Source organism: Phodopus roborovskii, unplaced genomic scaffold (assembly GCF_943737965.1).
Source record: "Phodopus roborovskii unplaced genomic scaffold, PHOROB, whole genome shotgun sequence".
NCBI lineage: Eukaryota > Metazoa > Chordata > Mammalia > Rodentia > Cricetidae > Phodopus > Phodopus roborovskii.
In genome coordinates, this window is record NW_026126407.1 from 28,219,806 (window position 1) to 28,238,473 (window position 18,668).

General features: G+C 51.7%; 1 protein-coding gene across 5 annotated transcripts in view; it reads left to right on the plus strand.

Moving 5' to 3' along the window:
- Jade2 (jade family PHD finger 2) overlaps window positions 1-18,439 on the plus strand; it is a 48,297-nt gene extending 29,858 nt beyond the window's left edge. For all 5 annotated transcript variants that reach the window (XM_051180738.1, XM_051180741.1, XM_051180743.1 and 2 more), the window contains exons 7-12: window positions 1,939-2,106; window positions 3,580-3,696; window positions 4,837-5,301; window positions 10,318-10,435; window positions 12,935-13,066; window positions 13,877-18,439. In XM_051180738.1, the coding sequence (XP_051036695.1) occupies window positions 1,939-2,106; window positions 3,580-3,696; window positions 4,837-5,301; window positions 10,318-10,435; window positions 12,935-13,066; window positions 13,877-14,691 (1,815 nt within the window). In that variant the 3' untranslated portion in view covers window positions 14,692-18,439. The remainder of the gene's footprint in view (window positions 1-1,938; window positions 2,107-3,579; window positions 3,697-4,836; window positions 5,302-10,317; window positions 10,436-12,934; window positions 13,067-13,876) is intronic.
- The last annotated feature ends 229 nt before the right edge of the window (window positions 18,440-18,668 follow it).

Sequence of the window (18,668 nt, forward strand, 5' to 3'; positions counted from 1 at the left end):
CTGTCTTCTCCCTTTCTTGGGTCTTTAGCTCTTCAATTTCCTGACTTTGCAAATGGGGGACAGTGCCATCAGAGAGTGACCGAGAACCAAGCATTGCTCTGTCCTTCACAGCTTAGTAGGCTTTTGGTGAGTGGGGAACTCTGTTTTGTAAACCGTAAATAAACGTGAGCAATCAGAGCAGAGATATAGGTGTGACTTAGCGGTGGGATGCTTGCCTGATATTCATGAAGTCTTGGATTCAGTCCCTAGCACTGTCCCAAACAACCCCCCCCCACGTGCGCCCGAAGAGCAAATTGTTTATGATAAATTTGCTTAGTAAAAGACAGTAGGGCTGAGCCTGTGAGATGGCTCAGTGGGTGAAAGCACTTGCTTAAAAGCATGGTGACATGAGTTCAATACCCATATACAGATGGAAGGGGAGAACCTATTCGCAGAATTGTCAAGCCTTTCCGTGTAGCCTGTGACCTGCTGTGTTCTGTCCCCAGTAAATTGACTTAAGAAATACATAGGGCTGGAGAGATGGTCAGCGGTTAAGAGCTAGAGGTCCTGAGTTCAGTTCCCAGCAACCATGTGGTGGCTCACTACCATCTGTAATAAAACCTGGTGTGCTCTTCTGGCATGCAGACAGACACTGTATACATAATAAAATAAGTAAAAATAAATCTTTTACTTCTTGCTGTTGTTATTGTGACAGAGTAAGCCAGAGTCCCTATTTTTTCTTTTTTAAGATTTTTTTTTTTTTAGATGTGTGTGGGAATAGGTATACATGCCTGTGTAGGTGGGTCCCTGTGGAGGCCAGAGGCAGCCAATCCTTGTAGACCTAGAGTTAGAGATAGTTGTGAGCTGTCTGATGTGGGTGTTGGGAACTATACTCAGGTCCTCTGGATGAGCAGCCAGTGCTCTTAACTGCTGAGCCATCTCTTCAGCCCACAGTTAACTTTTTTTTTTTTTTTTTTTTTTTTTTTTAATGTTTTTTGTTTTTTCGAGACAGGGTTTCTCTGTGACTTTGGAGTCTGTCCTAGAACTAGCTCTTGTAGACCAGGCTGATCTCAAACTCACAGAGATCCGCCTGCCTCTGTTCCCCAAGTGCTGGGACTGAAGGCGTGTGCCACCACAATCTGGCAGCCTTTATTTTTTAAAGTCATTTTATTTTATATGTATAAATACATACTTATACATATAAAATTTGCCTTGTATATATAAATGAATTAGGTGTGTGCCTGATTCCCAGAGAGGCCAGAGGAGGACATTGGATCCCCTAGAATTGGAGTTAAATATGGTCGTCAGCCACCATGTGGGTTTTGGAAACTGAATTTGGGTCCTCTGCAAGAGCAGCAAATGTTCTTAACAGCTGAGCCATCTCTCCAGCCCATAGATCCCCTTTCTCAGTCTCGGATCCTGAGGCTCTGGGTCCTTTGTATCTGTGGCCTTCTTTCCAGACCAGATTTGAAACCAGGGATGCACTCTGGTCCCCAACTTTGAGGCACATACAGCTGCCACAGTTTCATCCCTGTCACTAGGGACCTAGACAGATCCTGGGATGCTGGGGAGCAGGGACTTGAGCTGTGCAGCAGCTCTTGGCTTCATTTCTCTCCTACACTCGTGGAATGACAGAAGTGGAGAGTGGCCACTGTTCCTACAGACTCCTATATAAAAAAGGTGAAAATTTGGACCTTGGTCTTCAGAGGGTTAGAAACACTTTTATGTTCAATTTAAGAAGCAGTTGAGGCTTTCCCTATAGCCCATGCTGGTCAGGAACTTCTGGCTAACATGGGTCTTCCATCTGGGAGCAGCCCCCATCCCTTTACCAGATGATGGGAACGCACACCTCAGGAACTCTCTGCCACCCAGTTTAGCCTGGAGACACTGACAAGTCGCTGACCAGACATAGCCAATTTGCCAATTGCTCTGACCCATGACCACCTGCTCTGTTCCCAGGCATGCTACGGGATCCTCAAGGTGCCTACAGGCAGCTGGCTGTGCCGGACATGTGCCCTGGGAGTTCAGCCCAAGTGCCTGCTCTGCCCAAAGCGAGGAGGAGCCTTGAAGCCTACAAGAAGTGGTACCAAGTGGGTACATGTCAGCTGTGCCCTGTGGATTCCTGAGGTAGAAGATTTCACTAAACAGATCGTGGGGAAGGGGTTTATGGAGAACTCAGGTTGTGCCTGGCAGAATTTAGGTGTGAGTACAGGAAAAGAAGGGGCTGTTGCACTCCCATTGAAGACTCAGAGAGACAGGTCTTGGAATAACTGGGAACACTGTTGGTGAACCTGGTCATAGGTCAGATGCAGTTTTTTTTGGGGGGGGGGAAGCGGGGTGATGAGCCACTGGGACATTCAGTAAGGATGATTTGAGGTCCAGCCTTCAGTCAAGCAGAGGGTGACTCAGATTATGAGATCCACTGAAACAAGGCTTTGGTTAAAATCAGAATGAAACCAGCCTTGCTGGCATATACCTGCAAATGCAGCACTTGGAAGATGGAGATAAGGATAAAGGGTTCAACGTCATCATCAGCTACATCTTGAGTTTGATACTAGCCTGAGCTATGCGATAGTCTCAAAACCAAGCAGAACACAGATAATCCCTCAGTCTAAAGGGTAACAGCAGGAAGTCAGGCTGTGGGCCTGCCCCTATGTCTGGGATTGCAGTGCAGAGGTAGCCTGTGGCTGGAGTCATGTGGGAGGTCCATGACAGCAGGCTGGATCCACAGTGGGCATCCATTTTCTTTAAAATATGAGATGCACCAGGCAGTGGTAGCTCACACCTTTAATCCCAGAACTTGGGGGGCAGAGGCAGGTGGATTTCTGTGAGTTAAGGCCAGCCTGGTCTACAGAGCTAGTGCCAGGACAGGCCCCAAAGCTACACAGAAGAAACCCTGTCTTGAAAACCAAATAATAATAATAAAATAAAATGAGATGCTAAAATTCACCAGGGTTTTGGTTAGCTCTAATGAATTGAAACCCCTGTCCATTGCTGTCTGTGCCTAGAAGCAAGCTAGGAGACCCTGTCAGCATGCGGCCATGCCCTTCCTGGTTCTCACTCCAGGGGTTCCCAGTGAGGTCCACCTTGCCATTCTTGGGTTAGTGGTTATTTTTGCCAGGTCTTGATCAGAAAGACCAGGACTGCCTCTCAGTACCCTCTCTTCTGGTTACAACAGACACAAACTGACCCCATCCTTGGGGGCTGGCAAGATGGCTCAGCAGGTAAAGGTGCTTGCTGCCAAGCCTGACAACCTGAGTTCAGCCCCTGGGACCTACATAGTGGAAGGAGAGGACTGACCCCTGCAAGTTGTCCTCTGACCTCCATTCCTGTGCTGTGGCACACATGAACATACATCTGCACACATGCACCTCTGTCTCAGAGCCTACACCCCCCAGGTACATGCTTCTCCTAGCCAGCTACACTCTGGGACTAGATCCAAGTGATCAGGTACTTGATGGAGCTGGGGTGGGGAACTCAAACTCTACATGTGATGAGTCAGGGAGGGTTCAGCCGCCGCTCTGTCTGTCCGTGCACTACCTGCTTACAGCAGACAGCTTCCCACTGGAGCCCTGACGCTGCTCACTGTCTTCTGCCCAGGTCAGCATTGGCTGTCCAGAGAAGATGGAGCCCATTACCAAGATCTCACATATCCCAGCTAGCCGCTGGGCCCTGTCTTGCAGCCTCTGCAAAGAGTGCACAGGCACCTGCATCCAGGTATGTAGCCTCTTCTGCCCTGCTGCCTTGAGCTACTTCTTACCTGACAGATGGCACCTGGGGGGCCTAAAACCCCAGTACTTATCACCACTTATCTCTGAGGCTGCGTCACTGATGGGCCTGCGCAGCTTAGGACTGGGACCATGCTTGGTGCTTACCCATCAGGAAGGCACATTTCATTTATCCCCAGACTTCCAAGGAATAGGGACAGACCACACCCATGGGGTGCTGAGAACATTGCCTTCTCTGTGAGAACAGGTGTCTCTGGGCTTAAAGAAATGACCTTTTAGACTGCAACTCTGACACGTGAGAGGAATGGAGATCTAGATTCCTCTGCAGCTCAGCAAATAGCCCTTCCTGACACAGATGACACTGGTCTACCTGTGATGATGGTCCCCGTCTTAGTGATCATTAGGATAACCCAAGGCTTTCAAAACACATGAAGGCAAGCCCCACAATTCTGATCCGGGTGAAGGGAGCTGTGGATTTGCTTTTCTCACAAAGCAGGGGTTGCGGTGCTTCTGGTCTATGCTGTGGGGGTGGAAGAACACTTCTGTCCCTCTCATCTCTTCCAAGAACACAGTTGACTTTGCAAATAGGCCTCTACTCCATCTATCAGCCTTCCAGAAAGGCTCTGAATGCTGGGGCTATGGTGTCTATGTTGGGTATACCAATGATGAACTGGTTCCAGTGGTTCAGTCCCCATCCAAGGCTGGGAGGGATGGTCTACCCTTTAGCTGTTTGGACGAGAGAAAGCAGGGATCCAGCTGCTCCCAGAGAGCAGAACTGGGGCAGACTCCTGGCTTTGATGACAATATAATAAAGAAAGATGTGACTGATTTTAACTCCCCCTCTTCCCAATCCCATAGTCATTTTGCCCACAGGACAGTGTTTCTTGGCCCCAGGAGAGTCATCACCTTCTGGTTGTTGGCTCCTTCAGGGTGTCTGGGATTTCCAGCTGCCTCTGGGTTCCTGTTTCTCCTGCCAAAGTTCTTTCAACACAGTGGGATGTTGGAGCCCATGCCATTTTATGTAGGGCCTCCCCAGCATATTGTGAATGCTCCACCACGCCCTAGATGAACCCCTACATTTTTCCTGGGGCTCCTTTAATGCCTGACACTGTCTTTCCCTGCTCTCCAGTGTTCCATGCCTTCCTGCATCACAGCATTCCATGTCACATGCGCCTTTGACCGTGGCCTGGAAATGCGGACTATATTAGCCGACAACGATGAGGTCAAGTTCAAGTCACTCTGCCAGGAGCACAGCGACGGGGGCCCTCGGAATGAGCCTTCTTCTGAGCCCGTGGAGCCCAGCCAGGCCATTGAGGACCTGGAAAAGGTGACCCTGCGCAAGCAGCGGCTGCAGCAGCTAGAAGAGAACTTCTATGAGCTGGTGGAGCCGGCTGAGGTGGCCGAACGGTTGGACCTGGCGGAAGCTCTGGTGGACTTCATCTATCAGTACTGGAAGCTGAAGAGGAGAGCCAATGCTAACCAGCCACTGCTGACACCCAAGACTGACGAGGTTGACAACTTGGCCCAACAGGAGCAGGATGTCCTGTATCGCCGCCTGAAGCTTTTCACCCACCTGCGGCAGGACCTAGAGAGGGTAAGTGACCCTGGTGGGCCAGTGGCCTCGCCTCTTACTCCGTGTGCACTGCCAAGGGCTCAGGGGCATAGAAGCAGGAGATACTGGGGGATAAGGGATGCCTCATAGACTCTGCTGGCTCTTAGTCTTTGCGTCACGTCCTGTCACGTCCCCCGCGCCCCAGGGTTTCTCTGTAGCCCTGGTTGTCCTGGAACTAGCTCTGTAGACCAGGTTGACCTCAGACTCACAGAGATCTGCCTACCTCTGCCTCCTGAGTGTTGCGGTTAAAGGTGGGTGCCACCATTGCCTGGCTTTTGATTCTTTCTTGTTCCAGTCCTTTCGCAGTCCTTGGTGAAGGTGGCATGTGGGAACAGGAGGGAAGGATTCTAGTAACCATTGCTTTTAGTCCCACTCTGACCTCTGTGGATGGTGACTGGGGTTGGAGGAGCCAGTTTTACCCAGGATGCGTATGTCCTGAGATATTGAGAGCAGGGATTGGCCAGTTACCAGGCAAGGTTGTGCTGGCCAGAACTGGGTGGGTGGGTAGAGGTGAATGGTGGATGTGAACCCCACGGACTAACTACCAGGCAGCACAGGGAATAAGGGACAGATGACACATAACATGAGACATTCCACCAGGCCTGGCCTGGGTGAGTAAGCCACATAACACACTTCCGTCTTTGTTTTAGGAGACAGGATAGCGGTGTGGCTTGGTCCCTGGTGGTACAAGGGGGGCTGCGGGAGGTGAACATGTGTGGACCAGTACCCAGGAGCTGCTCTAGCATCTCCTTTCTGAACATTAAATTCTAGGGTTCAGAAGTCAGTGTCACGTCTTCCTGGGCAGTGTTAGGAAACAGTCCTGTTGTTGTCTGCTTTTCCTATCTGTGCCTCAGTGAGCCGGTCAGTCAAATGGGTAGGGCACCCTAGCAGGTGCTGTGCTGTGACAGGTGGCAGTGACTCCTCTCAGCTTCCCTGTTATCAGACATCTGCCTTGGGGGCTGAGTAAGGAGGCTCAGGCCCTGGTGGCCTGAGGAGGAACTTACTGCCTGACGACCACTAAGTCCTTTAGCAGGTCAGAAGGCTGTGTGGTAAGAGTCACATGTCCCTGGTTGTCAGGCCAGATGGGGAAAGCTTGATTGCATTGCAGCCACCACATCTCAGGCAGTTCACAGCTCCCTCCAGGGTTGTCCTGAGACTTCCCCAAGTCCCCACCCCCAGGTCTCCCGTGCAAACTGTCCCTCTTTCGCTTCCCAGAGGACCTAGCAGATGTGGCCCCCTCCTGAGGAAGACCATCCCTGCCCAGGATGCAGCAGCCGATGGGGCTCAGGAGGATGAACTATAGGAATCCTTAGTCTCTTTGGCCTGGAGCTTGACTTTGGATTTGGACTTTGAGGATGGGGATGGAGGTCAGGAAAAGCAATATTGACTGTTTGCAGTTCTGTAGATTTTCCTGAGCAAATATGTCCTCTTATGACCTTCCATCCTCCACCCCAGTGTCAACTGGTTCAGGGACCACTGTCTGAGGCTGTGAAGGGCTGGTATGCCAGCAAGCTGGTCGGGCAGGATCCAAAGTCTCAGGGCAGACAGGGCTACTAGAGACCCCTCCAAGGGCAGGTGACATTTATCTGAGTGTCTAGAAAGAGGTGTAAGAACCCACTTAGAACTCTATAAAGTCTCTTGGGGGCTTTTGACAGGAACCCCTTTCTAAACTGTTTCTCAGAATCCTCAGGGATGAAGAAGAAAACCATCATTAGGTAGCAGTGACACCCAACCTTGAGCCCTCCCAGGACCACATGTTGGTGACTTATACCAGTGAAAAACACCAAGCAGTCTACCTGGGGATTGGGGGGTGGTCTCTGCAGAGCTCTATGGTGGCAGTGGCCAGGCCATCTTGGGCCTGCTTCTGAAGTGCAGGATGGGGAGTTAAGAGGTCTTGGGTGGTCTGGCCCATCACGGATTCTAGCGCCCTTCCCCCCAGCTCTGTGGCTACTTCTGTTTCCTTTTCCAAGAAATGGAAGTAAGCATCCAACTGGCCTTGGGGTCACACAAGGACAGTGGCCTCCATTGTTGGTTGTTGTATTTTGTTTGGGGCTAAGACTCACTCTGTAGCCCAGGCTAGCCTCACATTATTGGTGGCAATCCTGCCTCACCCTCCCAAGAACTGGGATTATAGGGGTATGAGCCCCCTTACCTAGCCCGCTGTGGGTTGCTTGCTATCACTGTTGGCTCTATAAGCAGTTCAGCACTTAGAGGGTGAAGCCTATGTCCCAAGAGTGGCCAGAGAGCACAAGGCCTGGGCTCCAGCATGGACATCTTCTCCGGTGGTTCAGGAACAGGGCTGCCACCAGCATGAAATTGATTTTATGGCCAACCCAGACAATGCACTTTCCTACAAATTTCAGCCGCAGGCCTGGACCTTGGCAGGCAGCGTGGATGGGCACAGCCACTGCAGCCTCCAGAGTTATTCACGGCTGACAGAAAAATTGCAGTAGTGGACATCAGCCCTGCAAATGCCAGCTCATGTCCCCTAGCAACCACGCTGGCTGTCAGGCCCTGCAGGGACATGGTTGTGGTTCTTGCTACATGACTTATCCTTTTGTGGGAACCAAGAGGGTAGCAGGGGCTCTCACTCACACAGCTGCCCTGAGATGAGCCTGTGGGACTCCAGTCCTGCCCTTTTCTGACCTTGCCACTTGCCTCGTTGCTGGTCCCTGGACTGGGATCTCTTGCCAAAATCCCTAACAGCACTTGGCTGGTGGACAGTCACTATTTTCTACCTCTTATCACCACTCCATTCTCCTGGCCCTTTGTCTTCATTCAGTCTTGTTTAGGGACACCAGTCAATTGGAGAAAGGACCCACCCTAACCCAGAATGACTTCATCTTAGCTAATTTTATCTTCTGAGATCTTATATCCCACTCTGAGGTTCCCAGCAGGAAATCTTGGGAAATTCAACCCATATAGAAGGTGTAAGGGCACCAGGAAGTGGTTTGATTTGCATTTCAAGAGCATTGCTGAGGGATGGTTTTACTGTCCCTATGAAAGGCTGGGGGGATGGGCAGAACCAGGGTGTGAAAAGGGGTCATAAATGTACTGATGGGTCAATTGTGGGAGCAGGTCATGAGGATGACTCCAGTTTTCAGCCATATCCTTCCACAACTCTCCTTGGCCCAGGAGAGCACCCCCAGAGCCTGCTTCTCCCCCAATCCCCTGCTGGCTGCCTTTGCCTCCTCCACCGTGCTCCATTACACTGTCCCCACAAAGCCTAGCTAGCTAGGCCTCCTGGTGGGTCAAGTTGTCCGGCCCTATATCCAGGAGCCTGCACCCCTCTAGTCTTGGGTCAGGGACACCTGGTCCTGGGAGTACCTCATCAGAATCTCTGCCTTGCTCCGTGGCAGGCTGTGGAGAGAAAGCCCCTGACCGTGTTGCTTTTGGCAAATTCCTCCCAGACAGTAGGTAGACTCTGAGCCGGTCTGCTGGTGTGTAGGGTTTGGAGAGGAAGTTGGTTGGAAGGTGGGCCATGGTAAGAGGGTCCCAGGCTAGCACCAAGTGGTCAAAATCCAGGGCTGTCCCTTGAGGAAAGGGCTGGACATGAGAATTTGTAAAGCTGGGGTCAGTGATGGGTGGACCATGGTGGTCTGGTGTTCATAGTGCAGGTGGGGAGCACACACATGGGCTGTCCCAGGAGAGTCCATACTGAATTCCATCCTGTTGATGCCTCTGGAAGAAGTGGGGCTTCTGAATTAAAGGCCACCCTAGACAGCTTAAGGACAGAGAGGCTTAACTAAGGAAGACCTTGGTGGGAATAGGATTCAAGCTGAACAACTATGGTCAGAAAGAAAACTCCATATGAACCCAAAGGAAATGCCAGACCAAGGGAGTCTCTCAGGCAGTACCGTGGTCAGTCCAGGGTTCCATGATTTTGTAGTCTGCATGCAGGTGCAAAGGACCCCTTTAAAAAACAGACTCCCGCCCGCCCGCTTACGCTCCCTTTCCCACTGGCGTTACTCCTTACACACTGGGGCAGACAGGACTTTTCCTGTCTCCCTCTTCTCTCTCTGCCTCTGTGTCTTTCTATCTCTTTTCTTTCCCCCCTCCACCCTTTCTAATAAAACTCCTCTCTAAGCTATGTCTTGTTATGATAAAGCTCATGGGGGACCTTGTGTGGAGGACCTTGGCAGATTCCATGGCAGACGAGGTTGACTGACGTGGAGGACAAACATGCCAGGCAGTCAGAGCTTAGTGAGAAGTTTTATTAGAAAGGGAGGTCGAGAGAACATAGGTAAAGAGACAGAGAAGAGGGAGACAGGAAAAGTCCTGTCTGCCTCAGGGAAAGAGTGGAAAAAGAGTTTAGGTGCGCGGGAGTCTGTCTTTTAAAGGAGTCCTTTGTACCTGCGTGCAGACTACGAAATCATGGAACCCTGAGCTGACCAGGGCACTGCCTGAGTGCATTCTTGCCAGGTGACAGGGGCTAGGCCAGCTTAATGCCTGAGTCCTTACACCTGTTTCTGGATAGTTCCATATGAGCCCAAAGGAAATGCCAGACCAAGGGAATGTCTCAGGGGCTGAAGCCCCAGAAGTGTGAGAGAATGGGGGTTGGGGGGGTTTGCACCCTGAACAGGCACTGACAGGTCCACCTCAGATGCTTCCAGACAACCTGAAGAATGTGTACCTATCCTGTAGACCAGGCCAGATGGCTTCAGAGGCTGCTGACCTTTGTAAATAGTGGCACTGTGTTGCTGTGGGTACAGGAGCATTGTGGGGGTGGCAGGGACCTGGCCCAGGTCCTGGTGTGGCAGGTAGGCTTGGGAAAGCTATTCTGCCTGATCGTGTCGCTGGTGCCTTGGGACTGGGTGTTACCATGATGCTTGCATCTACTGCCTGTACATTCAAGGTTTGAGAGTGAGATCTCAAATGTCTTGGGCAGAGAGGAAGTAGCAGCAGTGACCCACGTTCAAAACCCTACTTTTTTAGCAACAAGGCCCCTAGCGACAACCAATCAGAAATGGGTGAGAAATCTCTCTTGTGTCTCCTCAGGTTAGGAACCTGTGCTACATGGTGACAAGACGTGAGAGAACAAAGCATACCATCTGCAAGCTCCAGGAACAGATTTTCCATCTGCAGATGAAGCTTATGGAGCAAGACCTGTGTCGAGGTAGGCACAGCACCTTGCCTGCTGGGGCCTTGGAAGGGCCTGGAACCAGGAGCCATCGGCCATCCCTTCTCATCACCATTGCAGTCATCAGGTCCATGTGGGAACCTATCAAGGCCCTGGTTGTGTTAAGAGGCAAGGAGCCAGAATTTGGACTGTGGCTTTCAAGCCTGCCCTCGGCCAGCACTGGTTTCCTGGGATGGCCCAGTGTCATTAACAGTGGCTTAGCTTGCATGAAGACAGGTCAGATCCATAGTTTTCCTGGCTCTGGGCTCAAGTCAAGCAGGAGCTGGCCATCTTCCCTGAACCTTGGTGTGCCTGGGGCTCAACCCTCAGGAAGGCAGCTGTGCAGAGATGAGGCTGTGTGTGTTTCCTTCTCTCTGGCCTCACCTGATGAAATTGAGCTGTGTTTTCTTTGCCCTCTTTCAGTCTCTGGGCATAACATGCATTTAGCACAGCTAGAAATTGGGGGCAAAGGTCTTGACATTGATTGTGTTGGTTAGTTATAGAGTCTGAACGTGCTAAGGAGGATGTGCTTAGCACACCACGTACACACGCCATCACGCTCAAATGTTCAACACATGCAGTAGAAGTGGCTAGGTAGATAGAGCTTTGGAGATGCCACTGCCCACTCAGCCTGTGGGTCATTCTGGGCCTTGGGTGGTGGAGGAGGAGGGCTGCTGGGGCACCATTAGAGGGAATGACTGCCCCCTTCTCTGCCAGTAGCTGAATTGTTCCCTTTACCCTTTGGGGTTACCAGGTGTGGTAGAACATACCTGTGAACCTAGTGCACAAGAGGTTGAGTTTAGGGTCAGCCTTTGCTAAGCTTCTTTCTTAGGAAGGAAGGAAGGAAGGAAAGAAGGAAGGAAGGAAGGAAAGAAGGAAGAAAGGAAATGAGGAAGAGGAATTGGAGAGATGACTCAGGGAGGGGTTAAGAGCTGTTCTTCCTGTTCTTCCACAGGATCTGGATTCGATTGCTGGCACCCCTGTGGTGGCTCACAACTGTCTGTACCCCCAGTTCCAGGGAGTCTAGTGCCTCTTCTGGCCCTGTATGGCTGGAACTATAGCTTACTTGTTAGGGTGCTTGCTTAACATGTATGAAACCCTGGATTTGATCCTCAGCACTGCATAAAACCAGATGTTCTGGTGCACATCTGTAATCCTAGCACTTGGGAGGTAGAGGCAGAAGGATCAGGAGTTTCAGGTCATCCACAGCCACATAGCAAGTTGAAGACCATCCCTGACTATATAACAACCATTTTCTTTTGTTGCTTTTTGTTTTTCAAGATAGGGTTTCTCTGTACAACCTTGGCTGTCCTGGAACTCACTCTGTAGACCAGGCTGGCCTCAAACTCAGAGATCTGCCTGCCTCTGCCTCCCCAGTGCTGGGATAAATGTGTGTGCCCCCACTGCCTGGCTGAGAACCATTTCCTTATATGTTTGTTATGTGTGTGAATGTTTTGTCTGTACATCTATCTGTGTGTGTACTGTGTGTATCCTTGGTGCCTGTGGAGGTTAAAAGAGGGTGTCAGATCTGGAACTGAAGTTAAAAGGTGGCCATGAGCCACTATATATGGGTGTTGGGAATTTAACCTAGCATAATCAAAGGAAAAAAGAAGAGAAATTACTGTTGCTGGTAATAGAGGTCAGAGCAGATTATGGCCTTGTTGAATTGTCAGCTATGTAGCTTCCTGAGCCTTCCTGCACATGTACAGTTTACTTAAACTCTGGACCAAGAAAGTAGTGTCCCAGGATGTGCATCCATGGTCTGTGGCGGTACAGGGACAGAGGTGTTGAGGGGAACCCTGCAGCACTTGAAGGAGGCCACACATGTGTCTTCCTAAAAACCCCAAAGCCCGCACAAAGTCCTTGTGTTCAAGGAAGCTGAGGGTCACAAGGCAGGAGTAGCACCTTCGGGCACAGTGTCCTACACACCAGAGCGTCTACACCCCAGTGTAGGTTCTGGAGATTCTGCAGCTCCTTGTCCTGGGTAGGAGAAAGCACCATTGTTCGGGGCAGTGTACCTTTGAAGAAGACTGCCTTACCCTTGCTTGAAGTGGACCAGGCTGGCCTTGAACTCACAGAGATCCAATCCACCTCTGTCGAGGAGCTGGGAACCCTTATTTTGTAGAGCAAGGAACATGAGAACCAGATGTGAAAATGGAATTTCCATCTTCTGCCTCACTGCAGAAGCAGGCCAGGTGTTAAGAAGCTTGATCGGAAGCTTGACTGTGGGGTTAGGCCCCCAACCTAAGCCTCTTACCCCACGATGATGCTTTTCTGCCCTGTGTCCAGCTCCTTACCCTGGCATTCAAGGCCCTGCCCTGTCCATATAACATCCAGTGACCGTGTCCACTAAAGCCCAAGGTCCATAGAGCTGTGGGTGCTTACCTTCTCTCCTACCCAGCTCCCTCCTGTGTCTGGCACACCGACAGTGACCTTGGGGTCATGGAGGACCCCTAGACTGACACTCAAGTTTAACTCTCTCTTTCTCTGACACAGAGCCTTCTGGGAGGAGAGCAAAGGGCAAGAAGAGTGGCTCAAAGAGGCAAGGCCGAGAGGGTCCCAAGGGCAGCAGCCCTGAGAAGAAAGAGAAGATGAAAGCTGCTCCCGAGTCTGTCCTGGGGCAGCTGGGTAAGTGAGGGGCCATTGTGGCCTGGCAGACACCAACCCACCTTTCAGCTTCACCCCATTGGAGGCCAGCAGTGTGAAGCACAGATGGCCTTCTCAGGAAAGAGCTACTTAGACCCGTCCTCTCCCAGGTGCCCACAGCATCCCAGCCTCCTCTCACTTGAGATCCCAAGAAATTCTAACTGGATGGAGACAGTTCTGCCAGCTCAGGAGCTGCCCTGGGCAGGGTGATGGATCCTCCCAGAGCTGCCTAGAAATCAGCCCCGTGCTGGGAGGGAAAGACTACAAGTCTTCGTCCCTATTCCACACTGCCAGGGTCACCCCTCCACACTACCCCCAATGGGCTATTTCCTCAACCCCAGAAGACTTTCTTGAGCCACCCAGAGACCAAGAGGAGTGATAGCAGGCCCCTTAGTCACTGTCATAATAGACCGCAGTAAAACAGGGACCACAGGTGAAGCTGGCCCTGGCCACCATTTCACGGAGACATCTCTGTCAGGTGTTTTCCTACAAATTGCTCGAGGGACTGCCCGGAAAAGATGCAGCGCCCCCTGGTGGCCTCTCTGCTCTTACCACTTTGAAATCCTTAGTGTGTGAACAAGGAACTCTCTACCACTTCCTTTCCACTCCACTCCACCTTGCAAAGCCAGTGCTGGGGTCTGTCACCCAGGTGAACGGGTACTATGTCTGGCCATGCACTTTGGTGGCGTTGATAGGAGTGGACAGCTTGCCTGGGTGGGTTGGTTGTCTTGGGCCACCTGAAAGGGAGGTGCACACCACTCACATACCTGCCTTCTTTCTCGCATGGGTCAGGTCTGTCCACCTCGTTCCCCATCGACGGCACTTTCTTCAATAGCTGGCTGGCACAGTCAGTGCAGATCACAGCAGAAGACATGGCCATGAGTGAGTGGTCTTTGAACAGTGGGCACCGGGAGGACCCTGCCCCAGGTCTGCTGTCAGAGGAATTGCTGCAGGATGAGGAGACGCTACTCAGCTTCATGAGGGACCCCTCCTTACGTCCTGGTGACCCTGCCAGGAAGGCCCGAGGCCGCACTCGCCTGCCCGCCAAGAAGAAACCACCCCCGCTTCAGGATGGGCCCAGTTCACGGACCACTCCAGACAAGCCACCCAAGAAGCCCTGGGCCCAGGATGCTGGCAGTGGCAAGGGCGTGCAAGGACCACCCACCAGGAAGCCACCACGGAGGACGTCTTCTCATTTGCCGTCCAGCCCTGCAGCTGGGGACTGTCCTGTTCCAGCAGCAATGGAAAGCCCCCCACCACTGGCCTCTGAAACCATGGACGAGACAGCCCTCATGGCTTCCGACTTGAATGTCCAAGTGCCTGGCCCTACAGTGAGCCCCAAGCCCTTGGGCAGGCTCCGGCCACCCCGAGAGATCAAGGTCAGTCGGAAATCTCCGGGTGCTAGGTCTGACGCTGGGACAGGACTGCCACCTGCTGCGGCCGAGAGGCCAAAGGTCAGCCTACACTTTGACACTGAGGCTGATGGCTACTTCTCTGATGAGGAGATGAGCGACTCTGACATAGAGGCAGAGGACAGTGGAATACAACGGGCTTCCAGGGAGGCAGGGGCAGAGGAGGCGGTTCGAATGGGGGTACTGGCCTCCTAACTCACCAGGGCACTGCCCTGGTCCCCCACAGGGCCTCAGCCCAATCACAACTGCCATTTCCAACTGCTGAGTGTCCCAGATCCCCACTCTGTCGTGGTTTTATTTTTAATATAGAGAGAGTTCTGAATTCCACTCCGTTGTCTTTCCTCTGTGCTGGCCTAGGACATTAGGATCCCTCCCGTGGCCCTGGCCAGGGACTATGCCAGGTTCTATGTGCCACCCTGTCCCAGCCCACGCAACATCGCCGGGCTCCTGGCTTAATGTAGATGAGGTGAAGGAGAGCTCAGGGCTCCTGCCCACTGCCACTGGGTGACACAGACTGTCATTTGGGCATTATTTCATGGCAGATGGGCCATCCCTGGGCCTACCCCACCTTGTCCTCCCAGATTGCACTGGGGTTTTTTGGGGGGTAGGGAGTGTACTGCTACACTCCACTGATCCCTAAGGAAGTATAAGGAGTGATACCCAGCCAGTCTATTCACTGTCACAAGCACAATGAGTTTATATGAGAAAGCACTGAGGGGGTGCAGGGGGGCTGCCAGCTCCTGAATAGCCCACAACATCTTAGGCCTGCCCGCCCACCCGCAACCCCCCCCCTCCCTTGCTGCTCTGTCCCTGCCAGTGCCCAGCCCAAGCAGCTCTGGGAAGTGATTCCTACAATCCTTCCTAAGCTGTGCTATTTACTCAGGGGACTCCCCAAACAGCCAACCATCTGTACAGGTGGAAGGCTCCAAGGGAGGGCCAGTGCCCAGGCCGGGGCTTGGGGCTCAGATCAGCCCATTGCAGAGAATCACTCTGGGGCTTCAACTTCCTTTCTTCCTTTGGGGCCAGTCTTGGCCACAATCTGCTCTCTCCATGTGGAGCTGGCCAGACCAGACCGTTTGCCTTTTGAAGTTTCCTAGTCCTGCTAAGAGATGAGCTTCCTCATTGGTTTCCTTCTGGAAACATCCTTCCAACAAGTGTAGTGGGATCCCGGGGCCCAGGGCAGGCCAGTGTTGGCCTGCTGGGGCAGGTTGAAGTATTGCTGGATCTTCCTATGTTCCCTTGACGCCTTAACCCCATTTCCTTCCCTGCTGTATCCCCTTTCCTACTCCTCTTCAATCCCCCTCCTCCAAGTCCCTAAGTAGTTCTGAAAAGTTTTGATGGAGTGGCCCCAGGGTGATAGCTCAGGGAACAAAGGAATTCCGTGAAAACATTTGTGTTTTTTGTTTTTGTTTTTGTTTTTCTTTTACGAATTACTCTTGGGTCACTTCCACCACTGGTAAAGCCAGAACTTCTCCAACCAGAACCTTGCAAAAGTCCAGTGAACCAGTCGAATCATCCTGAGAATGCCAAAGAATATTTTGACCATAATATACAGCACAGCCCGGACCTGACAACTGTCAACTTGAATTTCCGTTTCAAAGGAGTTGGTTAGCAACAGTTCCAAGACTCGGTTATTGCACACACCTACAGAGAAAGGGCCCAAGGCCTCGGCTGCCCTCACCGCCGCCGCTGCCATTACCGCTGCTGCTGCTGCTACTGTTGGTTTACGGTCCTTGGGCTGGGCTGCTGTGAGTATGGTCCTAAACTGTGAGGACTCCCCCCTTTGGGGGGAGAATCCTGATTATGAGTCCAGCGTGGTTACCCCAGCGCCACCACACAGATACACAAAGAGCAAATATACAGGATCTTCACCCTCCTCGACTCCAAAACTATCAAGGTACGACAGTGAGTTTGAGCAAAATCCGAGACAAAGATAATGACTTCAGTTTGGTGGATTGGACAAACATGTCTAATTCAAATGGACTCCGAGGGCATGGGGTGGACTCCAAGGATCCTGGGCTTCCGGATGGCATCGGCTACCACGTAGACTTAGTCTGCCTGCCCGTCTTGGTAGTAGTGACAACCGCCGTGTCAGTGTCAGCATCCCTACCCCAGTCTCTTGTTTACTGCCTTTGAACAGACCTTCCTTACCCCTGTGCTTTGGGTCACTTCGGGTCGCAACCTTGTCTGCTGGATTGCCTGGTGGTCTGACCTGTGGGACACAAAGGGCATGGGGGGCTTAAAGAACAACCAAATGCTGCAGGGCAAGGCAGGGAATGGCCTCGACCACTCTGTTCCACCCCGGGGCAGGGGCTGGGCTCTGTGGCTAGACATTAGCGATGAGCGGAGTGAATCTGACCCCTTTTTCTGGTCCACTGGCACTCTTCCCTCCCCCGCCCCCCCCCCCAGAGTGTCAACTGGCTAAGCAAGTGAGGCGCTTCAGAGGGCCTCTGGGTTCTGGGCCTCTGGGCAGTTGGCACCTGCTTTGAACTCGGCTGTATCCACTAGGTCCTGTCTGCCTCGAAGCCCTGTTGTCTGTTACTATGGCTGGTTAGCAGGCCCCTTCACTAGGCAAGCCCCATGGCAGTCTTTATCGGGCAGCTAGCTGTCTCTTCTAAGATGTTCATCAGTCTACAGGGAGGACGAAGAAACCCCATTAGCCTCTCCCAGGGCACTGTCCATGTTGTAGATGGCACCCTTTCCAGACCAGAGGCAGTTCTGTTGCCCACTTCCACTACCCCTCCTTAGGGAGGCAGAAAGGACTCTGTAACTCAGTCTGACTATGGTACCCTTCCCATCAACCCTGGCTGCCTTCCACCTCATTCCCTCTCATCACAAGACACAGGCTAATGTGCAAGGAAAGTATTTTTGTGTATCATTAAGTGTATTTTGAAACAAGTAAAGAGAAGAAAGAGGGAATGCTCGTTTACTTTATTAACTGGGCTCTGACTTTGTAAATGGTGTGAGAGTCTTTGTGATGTAAGGACCACACGTTCATTGGAGAAACCAGCCACCCAGGTTCCTGGGCATCGGTATTGGACTCTGTGTGTGTGTGTGTGTGTGTGTGTGTGTGTGTGTGTGTGTGTGTGTGTGTGTACAGCACATTGCTGTGCACATATGTGTGCATGTGTGCATGCATGGACACCCTGTGGGACTTGCTAAGATTTCTAAAGAGTCAACTGCCTGATTCTACAGGAATGTTGGGAACAGGTTAGACTTGGGGTTTCCTTGCCATTGCCACATATGGCCCACCTATGCCCATGCCTGAAGCTCTGTGGAACCATGTGTGATCTCTGTAGTAAGGTCCTTGAGGCAACTTTCCCATGCCCTTGGCCTAGCTGGCCACATTGGCCCAAGAGCCAGAGGTGTTGGAGTCGGGGACCCTTGGTTGTTCTTTAAGACTCTTCCTGCCGCCTTCCCTCGAGGATGCACACTTGTGCTCCATCCAAATCATTTGGGGGTGGCGGTGGGGAGGGTGATTTGAATGTCACAGAAGGAGACACCCTTCTGTCTTTGTTTCAAAGAAAGTGATGTGCCATTTGTTAATATACAAGAGAAATATTGAAAATATATTGAAAAGAGCAATTTTAAATTATTTTTGGCTTATGTTGCAATATTTATTTTCTTGTATTAGAGAAGATTCCTTTGTAGAGAAAAATGTATTTTTCATTACGCAAAGACCTATTTCTCCTTTTTGTACATTGTCCTTGTTCGCAGCCCTTAACAAGCAATAGAATGTCCGGTCACCCCCACGTGGCCAGTGCCCACTGTACCCTGCATGATTGTGTTGCTGCTGCTGCTGCTGCTGCATAGTTTCCAGCCCTGTCCTGTCCTGCTCACTCACTGGGGCTTCTGGATTGTGACCCTGCCAGGGCCTATGTCTAAGGAGCCCTTTGCACTCCTGTGTGTTGGAAATTCAGTTAATAAAGCGATGTTTTCTGTGCTGGCTGTGAGGTTTTGTTGCACTGGGTGGGTAGGAGACCTGGGAATCCATTGCATGCTTACACAGTATGCTCAGTAAGTCCTGAGTTCCAGAGGTGCTTGTTGACAGTACACTCCATGGACTGTGCCTGATCCTCGATAGGGAGTGTCTTTGATCTTTAGTGTTAGCCCCTAGCATTCAGGGTCAGGGATGAAGGGGTAACCCAAAAGCACAACTCACTAGAAAGTAT